Source organism: Zingiber officinale, chromosome 2B, assembly GCF_018446385.1.
Source record: "Zingiber officinale cultivar Zhangliang chromosome 2B, Zo_v1.1, whole genome shotgun sequence".
Classification (NCBI taxonomy): Eukaryota; Viridiplantae; Streptophyta; class Magnoliopsida; order Zingiberales; family Zingiberaceae; genus Zingiber; species Zingiber officinale.
In genome coordinates this window covers 14,583,313-14,602,584 of record NC_055989.1, presented here as the reverse complement: position 1 = coordinate 14,602,584, position 19,272 = coordinate 14,583,313, and the positions used below count along the sequence as shown (strand labels likewise).

At 41.0% G+C, this 19,272-nt stretch overlaps 2 protein-coding genes across 2 annotated transcripts in view; one reads left to right on the top strand and one right to left on the bottom strand.

Moving 5' to 3' along the window:
- Positions 1 to 1,745: 1,745 nt before the first annotated feature.
- LOC122048165 (protein NRT1/ PTR FAMILY 8.1-like) lies at positions 1,746 to 3,760 on the top strand. The gene is made up of 4 exons (XM_042609761.1): positions 1,746 to 1,863; positions 1,952 to 2,169; positions 2,263 to 2,813; positions 2,887 to 3,760. The coding sequence occupies exons 1-4, from the start codon at positions 1,746 to 1,748 to the stop codon at positions 3,758 to 3,760; spliced, it is 1,761 nt and encodes a 586-aa protein (XP_042465695.1).
- Positions 3,761 to 4,675: 915 nt separating this feature from the next.
- LOC122048164 (chloroplastic import inner membrane translocase subunit HP30-2-like) overlaps positions 4,676 to 19,272 on the bottom strand; it is a 104,449-nt gene continuing 89,852 nt past the window's right edge. Inside the window, exons 6-8 of the mRNA XM_042609759.1 lie at positions 5,006 to 5,154; positions 4,782 to 4,844; positions 4,676 to 4,694 (exon numbers count right to left, since the gene is read on the bottom strand). Of these exons, the coding sequence (XP_042465693.1) occupies positions 4,676 to 4,694; positions 4,782 to 4,844; positions 5,006 to 5,154 (231 nt within the window). The remainder of the gene's footprint in view (positions 4,695 to 4,781; positions 4,845 to 5,005; positions 5,155 to 19,272) is intronic.

The following is a 19,272-nucleotide window of genomic DNA, read 5'->3' as shown; positions in this document are numbered from 1 at the left end:
AGTATTTCATTGTCAGTTAATTGTCTTTGTTTCTCTAATGAAGAACCTTATATTTGCACTTAATCCTTCTATACTTCAAATCATCATGGGTCTTAGCTGGTCCAGATGATAAACTTGTTGGTTTATTTAAGTCTCTTTTCATTGTTGTATCCTCAAAGAAGTAAAATAGAATTTTTCATTATTAGACATTGTACATTAATTCTCTCCACATTAGGCCTGATATTGAATCATATCAGGCCCACGTTGGGCTTGATATGATACATATCAGACCCAACGTGGAGATTTTTACCAGTTTTACCTTATTATATTTTAACACCTTTGATAAGCCAAAATAATCAATGGATATTATATTTGAAGTCCTTGCAATATCAGAAATTCACAGGAACTGAAATGGGTGCAATCTGAGGTCGCTAGGTCCATCAGTAGGTTTTGACCAAACTCACTGATAGACTTAGAGAGCTCCGATTGCACTTATTTCAATTCCTGTGGATTGCTGAGATTACAAGGAGTTTAAATTTACTATTCATGTTTTTTTTTGTTTATCTAAATATATTAAAATGTTATTAAAAAGTTAATTAAATCTTCTATGTCGTTGGACTAAAAAAGAGGAAAGATAGGAAAGGAAAAATAAAAATAAAAGAAACTAAGATAGGAAAGAGAAGCGGGAGAAAAGAAAAACGGTAAATTAGAGAAAAATCCTCAATCACAATGTTAACTTTGCATGCAATCCCCATGTCCAAAAAACTTTGTTTTCACTCCATGTATGCAAAGTATTACTTATTTCAACTCCCTCATGCAAATATTGTTACCTAAATTGCCCCTCAGATTTTTTAGGTACAAAAAGTCCAAAATTGAATACAAAAAGTTCAAAAACGAGTATAATTTTTCTTAAAGTCAGCATTTTATATTAAAATCGAGTATATTTTCTATCAAAATTATCCCTCTTATTTTTTAGATATAAAAAGTCTAAAAACAAGTATAATTCCGGTTAAATTCAGCACTTTACACTAGAATCCAGCACTCTATACTAGGATCGAGTATATTTTCTATCGAAATTAACCCTCATATTTTTTCGATACAAATAGTCTAAAAATGAGTATAATTCCTATTAAATTCAGCATATTAAACTAAAATCGAGTATATTTTGAGGTGAAAAAAGAATCGTACTCAATTTGATAGAAAATATACTAGATTCTAAGTTAATATACTCAATTTAAGAAGATTTATACTGATTTTTAGACTTTTTGTACCTAAAAATATCATGATAATTAGGTAAATATGTTTGACTGAGGAGTGAAAACAAAGATTTTCATGGATGGGGACTGCATGCAAAGATTTGTTTGCCAATAGGGACTGCATGCAAAATTACCCGAAGAAAAATGACAAAAAAAAAATAGATTTGTCATAAGGGTAAAAAAGAAAGTGCACTTGAAAAAATATCTTTTGGTAAATAGTAAAATAACATAGGTTTTTTTGATGAATTCATATTTATAGGTGTGTGATTTGATAAATTACGATATTTTAAATGCATGAATGTTGTATTCATATCTACACCATTGGGCAGGAAGTTTGTCACAAAATCACTATGGAGAAGCAAATTGGAATCCCATCTCTTCTATATCTGCACGTAGGAAGGCGTGCCAAATATCCCAGCATCATCCACCACGCAGTTGCTGGCAAGTGCAAGCTTCTTTTACTCGATCTATATAAACAGACACATCCCACATCTTCACCTCCGACTCACAATGAGGAGCACGAACAATGGCCAAGATCCATACACCGAGGATGGGACAGTCGACTTCCATGGTAACCCTGCAGTCAAGAAAAGCTCTGGGAATTGGAGAGCATGCCCTTACATCCTCGGTAACGCCGTAGATACTAATAATGGATTCTCGAGATATATCGATTCTTCCTCATTGCGTGATTTCTGGTCGGACGATATCAATTTCAGCAAACGAATGCTGCGAAAGGCTGGCGTATTATGGGATGAGCACCAACCTGGTGAACTACATGAAGGATCGTCTCCACCAGGGAAATGCCGCCGCCGCGAAGAACGTCAGCAACTGGTCCGGCACTTGCTACGTCATGCCGCTGCTCGGTGCGTTCGTCGCCGATGCCTACGCCGGCAGATACTGGACGATTTCAAGCTTCATGATCGTCTACATCATGGTAGTCAAAGCGATTCTAGAAGGAAATTGATGGTTTTGAAGTGAAAGAGAGGGAAAACAATTTATGTCTCTTGTGCTCGTGTTCTGCAATCAGGGTCTGAGTCTACTGACGCTGACGGCGTCCGTGAGGGGCCTTGAACCCCGCTGCCACGGCGGCGTCTGTGACGCGTCGCGGTCGCAGACGGCGGCGGTGTTCGCGGCTCTGTACCTGATCGCGCTCGGCACCGGCGGAATCAAGCCGTGCGTCTCCTCCTTCGGCGCCGACCAGTTCGACGAATCAGATGCGTCGGAGAAGAAGAGGAAGACCTCCTTCTTCAACTGGTTCTACTTCTCTATCAACATCGGTTCCCTGGTCGCCTCCTCGGTGCTGGTTTGGGTTCAGACCGACGTGGGGTGGGGGTGGGGATTCGGGATCCCTGCGGCCGCCATGGCGCTGGCCGTGGGAAGCTTCTTCCTGGGCACGCCGTTGTACCGGCACCAGAGGCCCGGAGGGAGCCCCATCACGAGGGTGGCGCAGGTGATCGTGGCGGCGCTGCGGAAGATTCGAGTGGAGGTGCCGGAAGATAAATCTCTGCTGCACGAGACTGCACGGGAAGCTTCTGCCATCCGAGGGAGCCGGAAACTCGACCACACGGATCAATTCGAGCACGTCAATTCTGATTTGGTTAGATTAACGTAACGATCTAGGGTTCGTAATTCACGTTTCTGTTTCCTCCAGATTCTTGGACAGAGCAGCCGTGGAGACGGCCGGAGATGAGGCGACGAAAGATGGGCAGGCGAACCCGTGGAGGTTGTGCACCGTCACGCAGGTGGAGGAGCTGAAGAGCCTGGTGCGGCTTCTGCCCGTCTGGGCCAGCGGCATCGTGTTCTCGGCCGTGTACAGCCAGATGGGCACCATGTTCGTCCTCCAAGGCAACACCTTGGACCGCCGCCTGGGCCGGCGTTTCCAGATCCCCTCCGCGTCCCTCTCCCTCTTCGACACCCTCAGCGTCATCGCCTGGGTCCCCGTCTACGACCGCCTCGTCGTCCCCATCGCCCGGCGGTTCACCGGCCGGGAGCGCGGCTTCACCCAGCTCACCCGCATGGGCGTCGGTCTCGTCATCTCCATCTTCGCCATGCTGGCCGCCGGCGTCCTCGAGCTCACGAGGCTGAGCGCCGTTAAGCGGTACGGCTTGTACGACGATGCCGGCGGCGGAGCAGTGCCCGTCTCTGTTTTCTGGCAGGTGCCGCAGTACTTCATCGTGGGGGCGGCGGAGGTGTTCACCTTCATCGGGCAGCTGGAGTTCTTCTACGACCAGGCGCCCGACGCCATGAGGAGCATGTGCTCCGCTCTCTCGCTCACCACGACGGCGCTCGGGAACTACCTCAGCGCCTTGCTCGTCACCATCGTCACCGGGATCACCACCAAGAACGAGAATCTCGGATGGATTCCCGACAATCTTAATCGCGGCCACCTCGATTACTTCTTCTGGCTGTTGGCGATCTTGAGCCTGCTCAACTTCGGCGCTTACCTTTTCATCGCCAAATGGTACACCTACAAGAAGACCACTGATAGTCAGAACAAAGTCGATGATGACGTCGAACTGCGTTGACTCAATTTTAAGCTGCCATTTTCAATTCATCTACAGAGAAATAGTCAACCACCTTCTGCATATGAAGACGCAAATAAAACACAGAGGAAGTGGAACTATGATTTCCAAGATGAAAACAAGATGATCCCTGTTATAATAAAACGTATTTTGGAGCAAAATTTGGATAAGATGAAAACTATAAGACCATCTCCGATTCATAACCCATAACACCATAGTGCAGTTTTTACATTAAAATAATACAATTTATCAAATAATATTTTAGTTTCAATCCACCCACACCTACACACACACAAAAAAAAATTCTTTAAAATATTCTATTTTTATTCATAATTTAATTATCAATATACATTTAAATTTATTAATATTTTTATATGATAATTATTATATTTAAAATTGATACTTCATAGGATAATTATAATTAAATATATTAAATAAATTAAAAATAATAATTTTAATAAATTAAATCTTTATAAATATACCTAATAAAATTTAAATATGCTACTAAATTAATATACTTAATTTAAATTTATAACAAATAATGATTACATTTAAATATCCCATAAGTAAAGACAAAGAAAATAATAATTATAAATTAATTATATTTGATTTTATTAATTATATAATAAAATTAAACAATAAAAATCCTCTCCCACATCAAATATAGTATGATGAACCATCTTTGGCATTGTATTATTTATATCATCATATTTAGTGTTGAATTTGGTGTATAGATTAGAGCATTTTGATGTTAATTTTAAACTGAATTTAGTATTTTAGTGATGGATTAGAGATGCTCTAAGGAGAGTGTCTCAAAAGCACAAAGTGCATCTAAACTGGCACGGACGACCAGATTTGCTCTCATTGCTTGTCACATTAACTTTGAAGTCAATTAATATTTGTCCATCATCTTCATCGTTAGACCAAATCACGGTTCCTGTTGGATACAAATGGAACTGTCAATAAATATGATGAAAATTTAAAGATTTGGAAGCAACGTGATTGAGTAGGAACTGTTGTTTACCTTTGTATGTGATCAAGAATGAGAAGCCTAGGCCCAGGAGGAATATTGACATCTCGAAGAGCACTGCAACATGACAAAAAAAAAAAAAAATCTAAAAAAGGATCTAGGAAGAGTATGATTGCTTTTCATATATATATCAACTATTTGTAAAACGGATTACTTTGGTGCAATGCAGGGGTTTTGTTCAAAAGACTACACTTCATAGAGGGTTACAAAACCCTTACCTATCTGTGAGAAGGGGAAGAGTAGCATCATTGAAAATGCCTTTCTTGAAGTTCTTCTCATAGTTCTGAAGGCCGAGGCATGTTAACATTCCTTTTGTGCGGGAGTAGAACATGTCATCAGCTGGTGGCTTTGTGAATCTTTCGCTTTCCTGAAATTGTAACAAACAAGAAGATATGAACAGAAATGTATTAACTGACAAATATAGATGTATGAGTGAATGACTTGGACTCTAATACTTTTATTGATAATAATATTTGTAACAATTGATTCATTTTCCATTTCTAAAATGCCTGCTGAGGAACCAGGAGCACATCAATGCGATTCAAGCATATGCGGTGAACAGGTTGGACATCTACTCTACAAAGCTCTGCAAAAGGAAGGGAGGGGGGCTTTCCATTTATGTTCATTCCTATAATCCTATTTCATTGAAGAATTTTCTTTTCAGCATTAGATAAAATACTAAATAGATGACAGATCATTTAATTTATATTTAATTATTTAGACTTGTTCAGGTTGAATTTGTTGGATATTGGGGCTTTAAATGGACCAAAACGATTTAGAGGAAGGAAGCCATCAATTGTTGAAAGTCGTAATTGACTTCAAAATTGAAATCTACGATTCGCGTAGATAGATTTAGACTATTAATTTGCTCAAAACCGATTAAGGGTGAATGAGAAATTAATTTTTAAAGTCAACCCAAAATAACATTTGTTATTCATTAATAAAGTGCATAGGAGAATAGTCCCACATCGGAAATTCTCGATGTGTATTCTCTACTTATTAATGAAGATGTGTTAATGGAGTTAACAAAAAAAAATAAAAGGACAGGTGACCCCTTAGCCCAGGGCGAGCAGGTGCTCGCACCTGTGAGCCCGCCACGTGCGCACGTGCGCAATGGGCGCTTTGTAGGCGCACTTTGCACTTCGCACGTACGCAAAGTGCGCCTGCGTGACACTCGGGTGACGTGTCAGGCTCTTACCTGACGTGGCAGTGCCTATGCGGCATCCTCGTGGGCAAAGGGATCGATCCAGCCCAAGGAACACATCCACTCACCCAAAGGACACTCAACCTCTTCGTTCAGTATAAATAGAACCCTCCAGATGATGGAATACTAACTCAATCTTCTCTTCTCTTCCTCAAGCATTCAACTCATCTTGTGCATTCAAGAGTCCAAGAAGTCTACTAAAAGGTTCGCTGGTCTCGGAAGTCGGAGTGCTACGATTCCGAGACGTTCGTCGTCGTTGTATCTTGGGAACGAATTGCAACAATCCGTTAAGCACCGTAGCGGAGCAATATCGTTTACGGAGATAGTGTCGAACACTAGCCTCGACGGTCAGTTTGCATACTCCAGAAGCTACCCGGAGACAACAGTCGTAAACGATATTTCCTGCAAACTGATATGGCTACCAACGACATTCCGACGGCCGTTCCGACCGTCGTTCCGACCGCCATTCCGACAACCATTCCGCACGGAGAAAAGCCGGAGAAATTCACCGGAACCGACTTCAAAAGATGGCAACAGAAGATGTTGTTTTATCTAACAACGCTAAACCTTGTACGGTTTTTGCACGAAGACACGCCAGCCGCTACGGAAGGAAGTAAGGCTGCTAGCGATGCGTGGTCTCATGGAGATTTTCTGTGCCGCAATTATATACTCAACGCCTTGGACAACACGTTATATAACGTATATTGTTCTCTGGAGACGGCAAAATCTTTGTGGGAATCCCTTGAGAAGAAATACAAGACCGAAAATGCTGGATTGAAGAAATTCATCGTCGGTCGATTTCTGGATTTCAAGATGGTGGACTCAAAAAGCGTCTCATCTCAAGTCCAAGATATGCAATTAATAATGCATGATCTGGACGCCGAAGGCATGAAGCTGAACGAGACATTCGCAGTTGCTGCGGTAATTGAGAAGCTCCCTCCGTCATGGAAGGATTTCAAGAATTACCTAAAGCACAAGCAAAGATCCTGAGGCTACGAATAGAAGAGGATAATCGAAAGTTATCTGACTCCAGAGGAACCAAGCGGACTATAGACGAAATGTCCAACCTGGTCGAGTCGAACGCCAAAAAGCCGAAGCAGTTCAAAAGGAAGGCTCAAGCAAAGAAGTTCAAAGGCTCCTGCTACAACTGTGGAAAGGCAGGACACCTATCCAAGGACTGCAGACGCCCAAAGAAGCCAACCAAAGGGCCAAAGGATGTTGCGAATCATGTCGCAACCTCTCTTGAGGACTTGGATCTCACTGCGGTTGTATTTGAAGCCAACTTGGTGGATACCAACCCGAAGCAGTGGTTCATTGATATTGGAGCAACTCGTCATATCTGTTCCGATAAAGCGATGTTCTCCAAGTATACTCCGATAAATGGCAGGAAGCTCTATATGGGTAATTCCACGACGTCGCCAATTGTTGGACTCAGAAAAGTTGTTCTGAAGATGACGTCTGGAAAGGAGCTAACACTCATTGATGTACTCCATGTTCCCGACATCAGTAAGAACCTAGTTTCTGGAGCGGCATTGGTCAAGGCCGGATTTAGGCTAGTGTTCCAGTCAGACAACTTTGTACTTACGAAGAATGATGTCTTCGTAGGAAAGGGGTACCTAGAAAAGGGTCTATTCAAAATGGTTGTAATGCCTGTACTCCGAAATTTTGATGGTAATAAAATAAATGCTTCCAGCTATGTTGTTGAGTGTTTTAATTTATGGTATGATCGACTCGGACATGTGAATAATAATACTCTCAAACGTCTCGTCAAATTAAATTTATTACCAAACGTCAATGTTGACGGAACACTCAAATGTGAAGTGTGCGTGGAAGCGAAAATGATGAAACTACCTTTTCATTCGGTGGAAAGGACGACAACTCCTCTAGAGTTAATACATAGTGATCTATGTGACTTGAAATTTGTGCAAACTAGAGGAGGTAAAAAATATTTTATTACTTTTATCGATGACTGCACAAAGTTCTGTTATGTCTTTCTTTTAAGAAGTAAAGACGAAGCCCTAGAGGCATTCAGAACCTATAAAACAGAAGTTGAAAACCAACTTGACAAACGAATTAAAATAATTCGAAGCGATAGAGGTGGAGAATATGGTGCACCGTTTGATGAATTTTGTACAGAATCTGGCATTATCCATCAAACAACGGCACCTTACTCACCTCAATCAAACGGTGTTGCCGAACATAAAAATCGGACACTAAAAGAAATGATGAATGCCTTGTTGATAAATTCAGGCTTACCTCAAAACTTGTGGGGGGAAGCAATATTATCGGCAAATCACATTCTCAACAGAATCCCTCATAAGAAAAATAATAAAACTCCATATGAACTATGGAAAGGCCGCGAGCCATCGTACAAATACCTGAAAGTGTGGGGGTGCTTGGCAAAGGTCGAAGTACCTAAACCAAAGTAAGTAAAGATCGGACCTAAAACGTTCGATGCGATATTTGTCGGATATGCCCATAATAGTAGTGCATATCGTTTCCTAGTTCACAAATCAGATATTCCTGATATACATGTGGGAACAACCATAGAATCTCGAAATGCGATATTATTTGAAAACGTATTCCCAAATAAAAAGGGAAACGTTGAAAGTGATAACAACGGAAGTTCAAACAAAAATGACGTTACCGAACTTAGCTGTTATAAAAGGACTATTGACGATCAAAGTGAAGAGCCACGTAGTAGCAAACGGGCTAGAGTTGAGAAATCGTTCGGGCCAGATTTCATGACTTTCATGTCAGAAATGGAACCAAGAACATTAAGTGAAGCTCTCTCTAGACCCGATGCTCCAATGTGGAAAGAAGCTGTCAATAGTGAAATTGAGTCTATCATGAATAATCATACTTGGGAATTAGTAGACCTTCCTTATGGTAATAAACCAGTAGGTTGTAAGTGGATACTAAAACGTAAGTATAAAGCTGATGGATCAATTGACAAGTATAAGGCCAGACTTGTAGCCAAGGGGTACAAGCAAGAGGAAGGCCTTAATTACTTCAATACATACTCACCGGTGACAAGGATTACGTCCATACGAGTGCTAATAGCCATTGCAGCACTGTATGACCTTGAAATACATCAAATGGATGTTAAGACTGCATTCTTAAATGGTGAGTTGGAAGAAGAAATTTATATGGAGCAACCCGAAGGGTTCATGGCTCCTGGAAATGAGAAAAAGGTGTGTCGACTTGTTAAGTCATTGTACGGACTTAAGCAAGCGCCTAAACAATGGCACGAAAAATTTGACAAAGTAATGCTGTCAAACGAATTCAGAATAAATGAATGTGACAAATGCATTTATGTCAAAAACACACCTGAAGGCTATGTAATTGTCTGTCTATACGTAGACGACATGCTAATAATGGGCAGTAATCATGATGTAATCATGACTACAAAGAAAATGTTGACCAGAAATTTTGATATGAAAGATATGGGTCAAGCAGATGTTATATTGGGAATTAAAATTCTCAGGACATCAGAAGGGATAGTTTTAACACAATCCCATTATGTAGAATCTGTATTGAAAAAATTCAATGCGTACGATCTCTCTACAGTGAAAACACCTATGGATCTAAGTCAACACTTAGCAAAAAACCATGGTGAGACCATATCGCAGTTGGAATATTCTCGGATAATAGGCAGTTTGATGTATCTCACAAACTGCACACGTCCGGATATTGCCTGTACGGTCAACAAACTGAGTCGTTTTACGAGTAATCCAAACGACACTCATTGGAAAGCATTGATGCGAGTTCTCAGATATTTGAAATATACTATGAACTATGGATTACATTATGGAAAATATCCCCTTGTATTGGAAGGATATTGTGATGCTAATTGTATATCAGATACAAAAGACTCCAAATCCACTAGTGGATATGTATTCATGATCGGTGGGGGAGCAGTATCTTGGAAATCCACTAAGCAGACTTGCATTGCTCGGTCAACTATGGAATCCGAGTTTATAGCACTAGACAAAGCAGCTGAGGAAGCTGAATGGCTGCGGAATTTCTTGGAAGATATTCCTAGCTGGGTGAAACCTGTGCCTGCCGTACTAATCCACTGTGATAGTCAATCGGCGATTGGAAGAGCACAGAGTAATATGTATAATGGGAAGTCACGACATATACGTCGTAGACATAATACCATTAGGCAGTTGATCTCGAATGGAGTGATTGCAATCGACTATGTTAAGTCCAAAGATAATTTGGCAGATCCTCTAACGAAGGGGTTGAGTCGAGATCAAGTATACTGCTCATCAAGAGGAATGAGATTAAAAATCTACAACTGAAAACGACTGTAGCGGTAACCCTACCTAATTGACTGGAGATCCCAAGATCTTGGTTCAATGGGACAACGAAGTTACACAAGTTGTGGTCCAGCAGATTAGATAGTTTATCTCTATCCCAATCCTAGGATGAATTTGTGCTGTCCTACCTCATGTAGTGAGGTTAAGCTTATGCTTTTAGTGACTTCTATACCTGATAAGGTGGAGTATGGTAGGATACTCTTGATAGAAGTGTCACCTATGTGAGTGTGAAGACAGGCCGCTTCAATGAAACACTCATGAATCCAAGATGATATCCATGGCCGAAACGGAACCAACCATGAGAACCTAAAGTAGGTGAGATAGATCTCTGTGTGGGTGTTATTGTCTAAGTATACACCAACAGTGAGCAGTTCCACGTTCACTGCGCAGCCTAGTATACTCGATAGCATTTCACTACGGAAGGTTCAAAGCCACAAGCTACCTCTCCCGATGCAGTGACTTATCGATTGGACTCTTGTAAAATGTCAGCATGCATACACGCATTGCATTAATTTCCATTCATGTGGGGGATTGTTGGATATTGGGGCCTTAAATGGACCAAAACGATTTAGAGGAAGGAAGCCATCAATTGTTGAAAGTCGTAATTGACTTCAAAATTGAAATCTACGATTCACATAGATAGATTTAGACTATTAATTTGCTCAAAACCGATTAAGGGTGAATGAGAAATTAATGTTTAAAGTCAACCCAAAATAACATTTGTTATTCATTAATAAAGTACATAGGAGAATAGTCCCACATCGGAAATTCTCGATGTGTATTCTCTACTTATTAATGAAGATGTGTTAATGAAGTTAACAAAAAAAAATAAAAGGACAGGTGACCCCTTAGCCTAGGGCGAGCAGGTGCTCGCACCTGTGAGCCCGCCACCCGCCACGTGCGCACGTGCGCAATGGGCGCTTTGTAGGCGCACTTTGCACTGACATTGCAGTGCCTGCGTGACACTCGGATGACGTGTCAGGCTCTTACTTGACGTGGCAGTGCCTATGCGGCATCCTCGTGGGCAAAGGGAGATGACTGGACAGTTGACTTAGGGAAGGATGGCTACCGTTGATCAACGTTGATCAAATAGATATGATGGATCGCTTGTGATGCGATCTAGAGCGTTGGATCGCAAAGAGTAACGATCTGACGGCCTGGGATGAGACTTGATCTGAAGCATCGAATCAATGGATCCAGATCCGATGGCTGATGACAATAGGCGGGATCTGAGGGTCACAACTCCTCAGATCTGATGGATGAGATTGAAGTGGGCTTGGTGAAGGGTTACAACCCTTCAGAATAGATGATCTAGATCGATCCAGCCCAAGGAACACATCCACTCACCCAAAGGACACTCAACCTCTTCGTTCAGTATAAATAGAACCCTCCAGATGATGGAATACTAACTCAATCTTCTCTTCTCTTCCTCAAGCATTCATCTCATCTTGTGCATTCAAGAGTCCAAGAAGTCTACTAAAAGGTTCGCTGGTCTCGGAAGTCGGAGTGCTACGATTCCGAGACGTTCGTCGTCGTTGTATCTTGGGAACGAATTGTAACAATCCGTTAAGCACCGTAGCGGAGCAATATCGTTTACGGAGATAGTGTCGAACACTAGCCTCGACGATCAGTTTGCATACTCCAGAAGCTACCCGGAGACAACAAAATTTCTCTTATTAGTGATCACAAACTTGTTCTATATTAGTACCTAAATGAGTGCAGCAAATTCATCCAGCATAGATATGATTGTTTACATGTTCTTAGGTGTGTCTTCATGAGCTAACATAATTCACACACACATACGGTGGGTGACCACCGTGGGTACCTCTCACATGCGGAGGCGTCCTCGCATGTGAGAGGCGTCCACGGTGGTCGCCAGGCTATCATGCTTGTGTCTCTTTGTATGTGTGTATGTATCCTCTTAAGTTGGAGCATATATATTAATTATGCCTAATTTGTTGCAAATATAATCAATCTAAATCTCATTTAAAGTTTTTATGAAGATGTCTCCTAGTTGTTCAAATATCTAGTAGAAATCAAGTTTTGTTGAATCTTCTCATAAACAAAATGACAATTAATTTTAATGTGCTTAATTTACTCATAAAACACAAGATTCGATGCAATATGAAAAACAACTTGATTATCACACCAAACTTTTGCTAGTACTGAAGGCTTAAGTTCTACTTTAGTTAAGAGTTGTTATATCCATATTATCTCACACATAGATTGTGTTATAGTCCTATATTCTGACTTTGCACTGGATCATGATATAACATTTTACTTCTTACTCTTAAATTTCCTCCAACAAAGATACAAAAACTTGAAATAGATCTTTTATCCATTTTCAAACTTGCTCAATCTATATCTGAAAAACATTTAATATGAGTGTCTCCATGATTTGCATACATGATACTCCATCTGAATGCTCCTTTCAAGTAATACAAAATTTACTCTACCACTGCATAATAATAAACTATTGGAGATGACATAAACTAATTGACAACACTAACTAGATATGTAATATTCGGATGAGTTACCGGTAATTCAACTTCCCAACTAATCTTCGATATCTTTCAAGATGTTCAAATAGTTCCCTATTTCTTGTAAGGTGCATGTGTATGATCGTAGACGTGCTAGAGGGAGGGGGGTGAATAGCACGCGTGACTTTCATGTTTGTTTCGGAAAACACAGAGTAAGAAATGCAGCGAAAAGTAAAGAGACAAAAAGTACAATCACAAACACCAAGAGTTACTTGTTCGAAGCCTGTGGCGACTCTTACTCCAAGGCGCGCACGTGAGAGTGCTTTCGATGGACAATCACTATAAGCTCGAGAAATATTTACGAGATCAATTACAATTGCAATATTAAAACTAAGTTACCAACACTACAAAGATGTTGGAAAGGAACGTCAATTGTCGGCATAGCAGTTGAGCGTTGTTGAAGCGTTTCGTCGTAGCACACAGGAGCGCAAGTAGTCTGATTTTCAGTTGCTCTAAAGTGCTGGTCGAGGCTCCTTTTTATAGCCGAGCTTGACCTGATCCAGATCCCCTAATCTCGGGATCATGTTTGACCCTGTCGATCGGTCGATCGATTCCCAGGTTCGGTCAACTAATCCTGCCTGAATAGGTCCGCCTCTCAGTTTTGTTACTTGGATATACTTTCTTCGTTCGGTCTACCGATCCCGCCGTTCGATCGACCGATCCCCAGCTCATCTGGTCCGATCAACTCAGCTCGACCACGTCACCACTTATCCTTGGTTCGGTTGATCGATCCTAAAGTTCGATCGACCGATCCCTCGGTCGAACCCGATCCACTCGTTGGAACTCTGATGTTACTGCTTGGAGGTTCGGTCGACTGAACTGAACGTTCGGTCGATCAAACTTAGTCAAATCTAACCCTATAACAATGTGTTAGTCTCCTATAAAATAGAGTTAGATAAATAACAATTAATTAAGTAAGACAGCTTTTGACAGCTTTCAGACTGTCTAGTTCTGACTTTGGATTTCCTCCAAAAACCATAGGTTGAACCGACGCCTACTGTTCTCTCACAGGGGAACGCGCCCTCACCTACTCCTCTTAGGAGAAGTTACCTGTTACTAGACCGGTCCTCCAGACCGACTGGATTTTTGCTTAGCGCCTGAGACTTCCGGTCTTCATGTTAGACGTCCACTCCATGACCCGCCCAGACTTCCACCCGGTCCGCGACCACTAGGATTTCAACCTAGAGTCTCTGACTCTAGGATTTTACCTGAAGCGCTCGACCCACCAAGACTTTCCACCTAGGGTTACCGCCCCTAGGGTTTTCCACCTGTCTAACCGTAGCTAGGACTTTTCATCACTTAGGGTTACCACTGATGGATCGAAAGCGCTAGAGGGGGGGGGTGAATAGCGCTCGTGGCTATTTTGTTTTTCGAAATCCGTAAATCGTACGTGAAACTAATAGAGTAATAAGCAGCGGAATAAAGACAGTCAAACACAGAGACACAGGGAATTACTTCGTTCGGAGCCTAAGGCGACTCCTACTCGAAGGCCCGCGATCCTTGATCGCTTCCGGTGGGCAACAACTATAATATCGTGAATAAGTACAAGGAAATAAGTACAACTGGAATTGAAACAATACCGACAAAAAAATAATAATTGAAGCTTTAGGTCGTCGGCGACTGTAACAGCACTTTAGAGTCGTTTCTTGAGCAGCACACAGCAGAAGGAAAGCTTGTCGAATAGTTATCTTTGAAGCTGCACCTCAACCCTCCTTTTATATGAGGTTCAGGGTGCCTGGATCCTTTCCGGGCGCCTGGAGTGTGACGTGGCCAACCAACCAGGATGCTCCACGTGGCGAAGTCGCGCAGGGGATAAAAGTTGGTCCCGGGCGCCCGGATCCATCCCGGGCGCCCGAACCACCTTCTTCCAGCAGGTTCCTCACCTGCAAACAAAGGTTAGTTCGAGCAAAATACCCTGCAAGATAGTGTTAGAATCTGATAAAACACAGTAAGTAATAACTGACAGTCTTTGGACTGTCCGAGTCTGACTTCAGATTTCCAACCGGAAACCCTAGGTCGACCCGACGCCTACTGTTCCCTCTACGGGGAACGCGTCCTCACCTACTCCCCTCAGGAGAGATTACCTGATGCCAGTCCGGTCCTCCAGACCGACTGGACTTTTCGCCTAGGGTTACCACCCCCTAGGACCTAGGGTTACCGCCGCCTAGGACCTAAGGTTACCGCCCCTTAGGGTTTTCCTCCACCTAGGGTTACCGCCCCCTAGGACCTAAGGTTACCACCCCTTAGGGTTTTTCACCTGCCTAACCAGAGCTAGGACTTTCCTGAAACACTCATTCAAACATGTTAGATCACACACTAACTTAACTTTGAATCCTTTGCCATTATCAAAACTAAGGTTCGATCGTCGGATGCTTCCTGCACCAACAATCTCCCCCTTTTTGATAATGGCAACCGAAATTCAATGTTAAGTAAAAAAATATGCAGTTATATATAAGCACAAGACACAAGATAAGCGTGATAGCAAGATAAGCATAAACATAGCTCCCCCTTAATATAAGCTCCCTTTAAAATAATTTCTCTACTCTTTCTTTGAATTTGAATTTGAATTTTTATTTCTTTCTTTGAATTTCTCTACTCTCCCCCTTTGCCATATATCAAAAATAAGCTAGTTTTGAAAAAAAACTTAATTTTTCAAGATAGAAATTAGCAGAAAAATGTTTTAACTTAGTCAAGGAGCAAGTGAAAGGCAACACCTTAAAATAGCAATAGTTTTCAAAATTTTATCAATTGAGAAATTTTTAACTTCAAAAATTTTCAACCAAAATTTTCAACTTGAGAAATTTTCAACCAAAATTTTCAACTTTAAAAATTTTCAAACAAGATTTTCAACTTAAATTTTTTTTTCAATTTTAGCAATTTTTCAAACAAAAATTTTCAATTTCAGCAAATTTTCAAACAAAATTTTCAATTTCAGCAAATTTTCAAACAACATTTTCAGCTTCAGAAATTTCCTAACAAAATTTTTATCTTCAAAAATATTCAGGTGTTTTAAGGAAAATTTCCAAGGAAAAATTTTTAACTTAAAAATTTCTAAGTTTTAATTAATACTGCTTTAAAAGAAATTTTTAACTTAATTTTTTTTTAAAAAAGTTTTAAAGAAAATAATACTTAAAAACTTTAAAGTTTTAGAGAACACTTGAAAGTTTTAAATTTGGAGAAAGTTTTTGAGAAAGCTGCTTAAGACATGTTTTTGAAATGTATTTCAAGAATAGTTAAGGCAAAGGAGAAGGGATGACCTTATTTTTAAATAGCTTGCCCTTTGTTTTAGTAAGGTATCAGAGCCCTAAAGTCCAAGCATGAGTCAAGATTTGTTTTGATCAGGTATCAGATCTTTTAAGTACAGACATGCTTAAACTTCTTATTTCCTTCACCAACTGTCTAACCGTTTAGCTACTTGCTGATTGCCTAGAGGGCAACAGTGTTCACTTAGTTAGTCAAGTCAAGTCAATTGATCCAGTTAGATTTGACTAAGGCTGGAAGACTTGATTTGATTACTGTTAATCATGTATTTAACGCCCAGACTCATATTGATGCACAGAAATAAGCATTCTCGAGTCCAGGCTGTACCCTATGCATCTCACACCGTTCTATGTTTTACAAACACAATCAAGGTAAACCTAGGTGTTTGTGAGATGCTCTGGCTGAGTCCTGGGGGAGCATGATTTCTAGGGGAAATCCTAGGCTAAACCCAATTTTTGAAAGTCTAGTAAAGTAGGGATTTTGAAAAATGAAGTTTTGCCTAGAATTTTGAAAATGTTATTAAAAGATTGATCTATTAGATTAAGGTATAGTCAATTAAGTCTGAAGTAAAACAGTCTATTAGATTAAATAGTCGACATAGATGACAGAGTCATAATAGAGCTGCTACATGCTGTACTAGAGTCATAATAGAGCTACAGTCAGAGCTACTGAGATGATGAGGGAGGTGGTCCGGAACCCAGCGACCGGAGTAGTGTCAGGAGTTCAGTGTGACGAGCCCGATCGTCCTCTCGTAGATCTCGGCGCAGGTCGGAGAGCTCCTGCCGTACGTCTCGTCGTAAGTCGGAGACCTCCTGTCGGACCTCTCGTCGAAGATCGGAGACCTCTCGCCGCATGGACTGATGAAACTCGGAGCTCTCGTGCTGGAGACTCGACATAGCCCTCTCTAGTCCGGAAACTCGATCAGCTAGAGTGTGGGGAGCTGGGTGTGGTGCTCGAGGTGGTGGTGGGGCAGGAGCAGCCTCCTCAGGAAATAGTGCCAACATGAACTCATCTTGCTCTGCCTCCCCCGCCTGCTGGTGCTGTGCCCCCCTACGCCAGGACATGGTACCCTCATCGTCTATATGGGTATTTGCTAGGGAAAAGTTCCTAGCTCCTATGATGTCAAACTCGGTCATGTGGCGGATGTCACCTCCGGTGACATCAATGTGCAATGAGGACATGTAAGCTGTCAAAATGTGACAGTAAGGCATATGTACTCGTCTGCTGGTCACGTATCCAGCTGCGTAAATAATAGTGGAAAAGATGTGTAGGCTGATGTCTATGTCTAACCTATGACACAGGGCATAGAGAAGAAAGGAGTGAAATGGACGCATCACCGCAATGTCGTGAGTGGTCAGCGGTAGAACACAAAGCACTAGAACCCTATAAAGGGCGTAGTCCTGAATTCTAAGGTTAAGTGACCTAAACTGGGTCTCAGTGGCATCACGCTGGTCCTCAAAGAAATACGAATAGATTGTATCAAGGGTAATATGTGAGTAGGGATCTCCAAAAGGTAGCTCCCTAGGAGGATAGCATAAAAAGGTGCAGGGTGACTCTCGTAACCCTAGAAACTCACGAATGGTAGTGGGAGATAATGTGATATCCGTGCCAGCTGCCCTAGTGGTATAGGAGTAGTCGTCTACTTTCACTAGGTTGTTGTAAAATTCGGCACATAAACTTATGCTTACTGGGCTGGTGCACTCAACAAGGTTTCGCAACCTATAGTGGTTTATGGCCTCGGAGACTGGAATACAAGAGCGTAGAAAGAACGATCTATCTATACATTTGGTTCTAATGGCCATGTAATTGGTTGACATAAACTTAATCCTAAGCTCGTCGGTGGGAAACCTAGGGTCAATGCTAGGTGTAGAGGGTCCAGCACCAGATTTAGTACGCTTCCTAAATTTGAAACTAATATTACACTAAGAAAAGGAAAAAAATTATAAGAAATAAAGTTTAGGAGGGGATAGAAATTTTACCGAGGAGCCATTGTTAGAAATTTTAGAACTGACGACCTCGGTTGAGTTACGACTTCGTATCAACCGCGGAAAAATTTAATTTTGAAAGTCTTCGCAGGGAAGCTAAGAAGAAGCTTAAGGAAGACTTGGGTGCAAAGGTAGGGGGCGCCTCCTGCCCCTTATAAGGGGGGCGCCCGGGTTCTCTGCGGGCGCCCTGAGTCTGAATACCGGGGGCGCCCGCCCCCGGTTTTTGACCTTGTTTCGTTCATTTTTTTTAAAAGTTAATTTAATTTATTAATAACATTTAATTTGATTAAATTTATCAAAAATGTTTAGAAAAAAAACGTTTGATCTAATTTGATTTTAAAAATGTTTAAGTTGAGTAGTTTGGAGATTTTTGAGTTAATTTAATTTTGAAAAATGTTTAACTTAACTTAAGTAAGATTTAAAATTGAGTTTGCTTAGTCATCTCACCCGATTTATGTTTTCAATCAGGGGCTCCTATTATTCTATGAGATGAATTAGTTCAATTTATACGATTTTGTTTAACTTTATGTTAGATTCGGGTTTAGCTTTGGGTTCAACAAGTAAGCGTTCTTTGGATAAACTTCTGGGCTATGGTGAGTCACAAGGAGCTCATTAAAGTAACCATGCCTTCGAGGTTTCCCAAATAGTCCTACCCATTGAGCTTTAATACTAAACCTTGGTCTAACTAGTTAGGATCCATTTAAGGGTAGCTTCGGTTAGTTCCACTTGGCCAAATGCACCAGGTCGAAGCCATATCTTCCTAGACATGCGATGCCCAAGTTTTTCTAACGTACTATCATCCAAAAAATTTCACCAGTACTGTGCTTCAAGTTAAAATTTAACCCTTTTTAATCTATCCCTATTTACCCATCCGGGTGATCTACTCTTGTTTACCCATTTCGGGTAGATTAAGTTCGGTTACCATGTCGGGTAAATAGATTTCGGAGTTGCCAGCTATTCTGGACCCTCCTTCTATTTGATTTTTGAATTTTAAATTTTAATTACGAATTTTGAGTTTTGAATTAATTTTGAATTTTGAATTTTTAATTCCGAACTTGAGTTTTGAATTAATTTTGAATTTTGAATTTTTAATTCCGAACTTGAGTTTTAGATTAATTTCGATTTTTTAATCTTTAAGTTTTAGATTAATTTCTAATTTTTTAATTTTTA

Coding starts and splice junctions, on each gene's coding strand:
- LOC122048165 (XM_042609761.1), top strand. CDS start 1,746: ATGAGGAGCACGAACAATGGCCAAGATCCATACACCGAGGATGGGACA. Junction 1,864..1,951: donor AGCATGCCCTTACATCCTCG/GTAACGCCGTAG, acceptor TATCAATTTCAG/CAAACGAATGCTGCGAAAGG. Junction 2,170..2,262: donor TCATGATCGTCTACATCATG/GTAGTCAAAGCG, acceptor TTCTGCAATCAG/GGTCTGAGTCTACTGACGCT.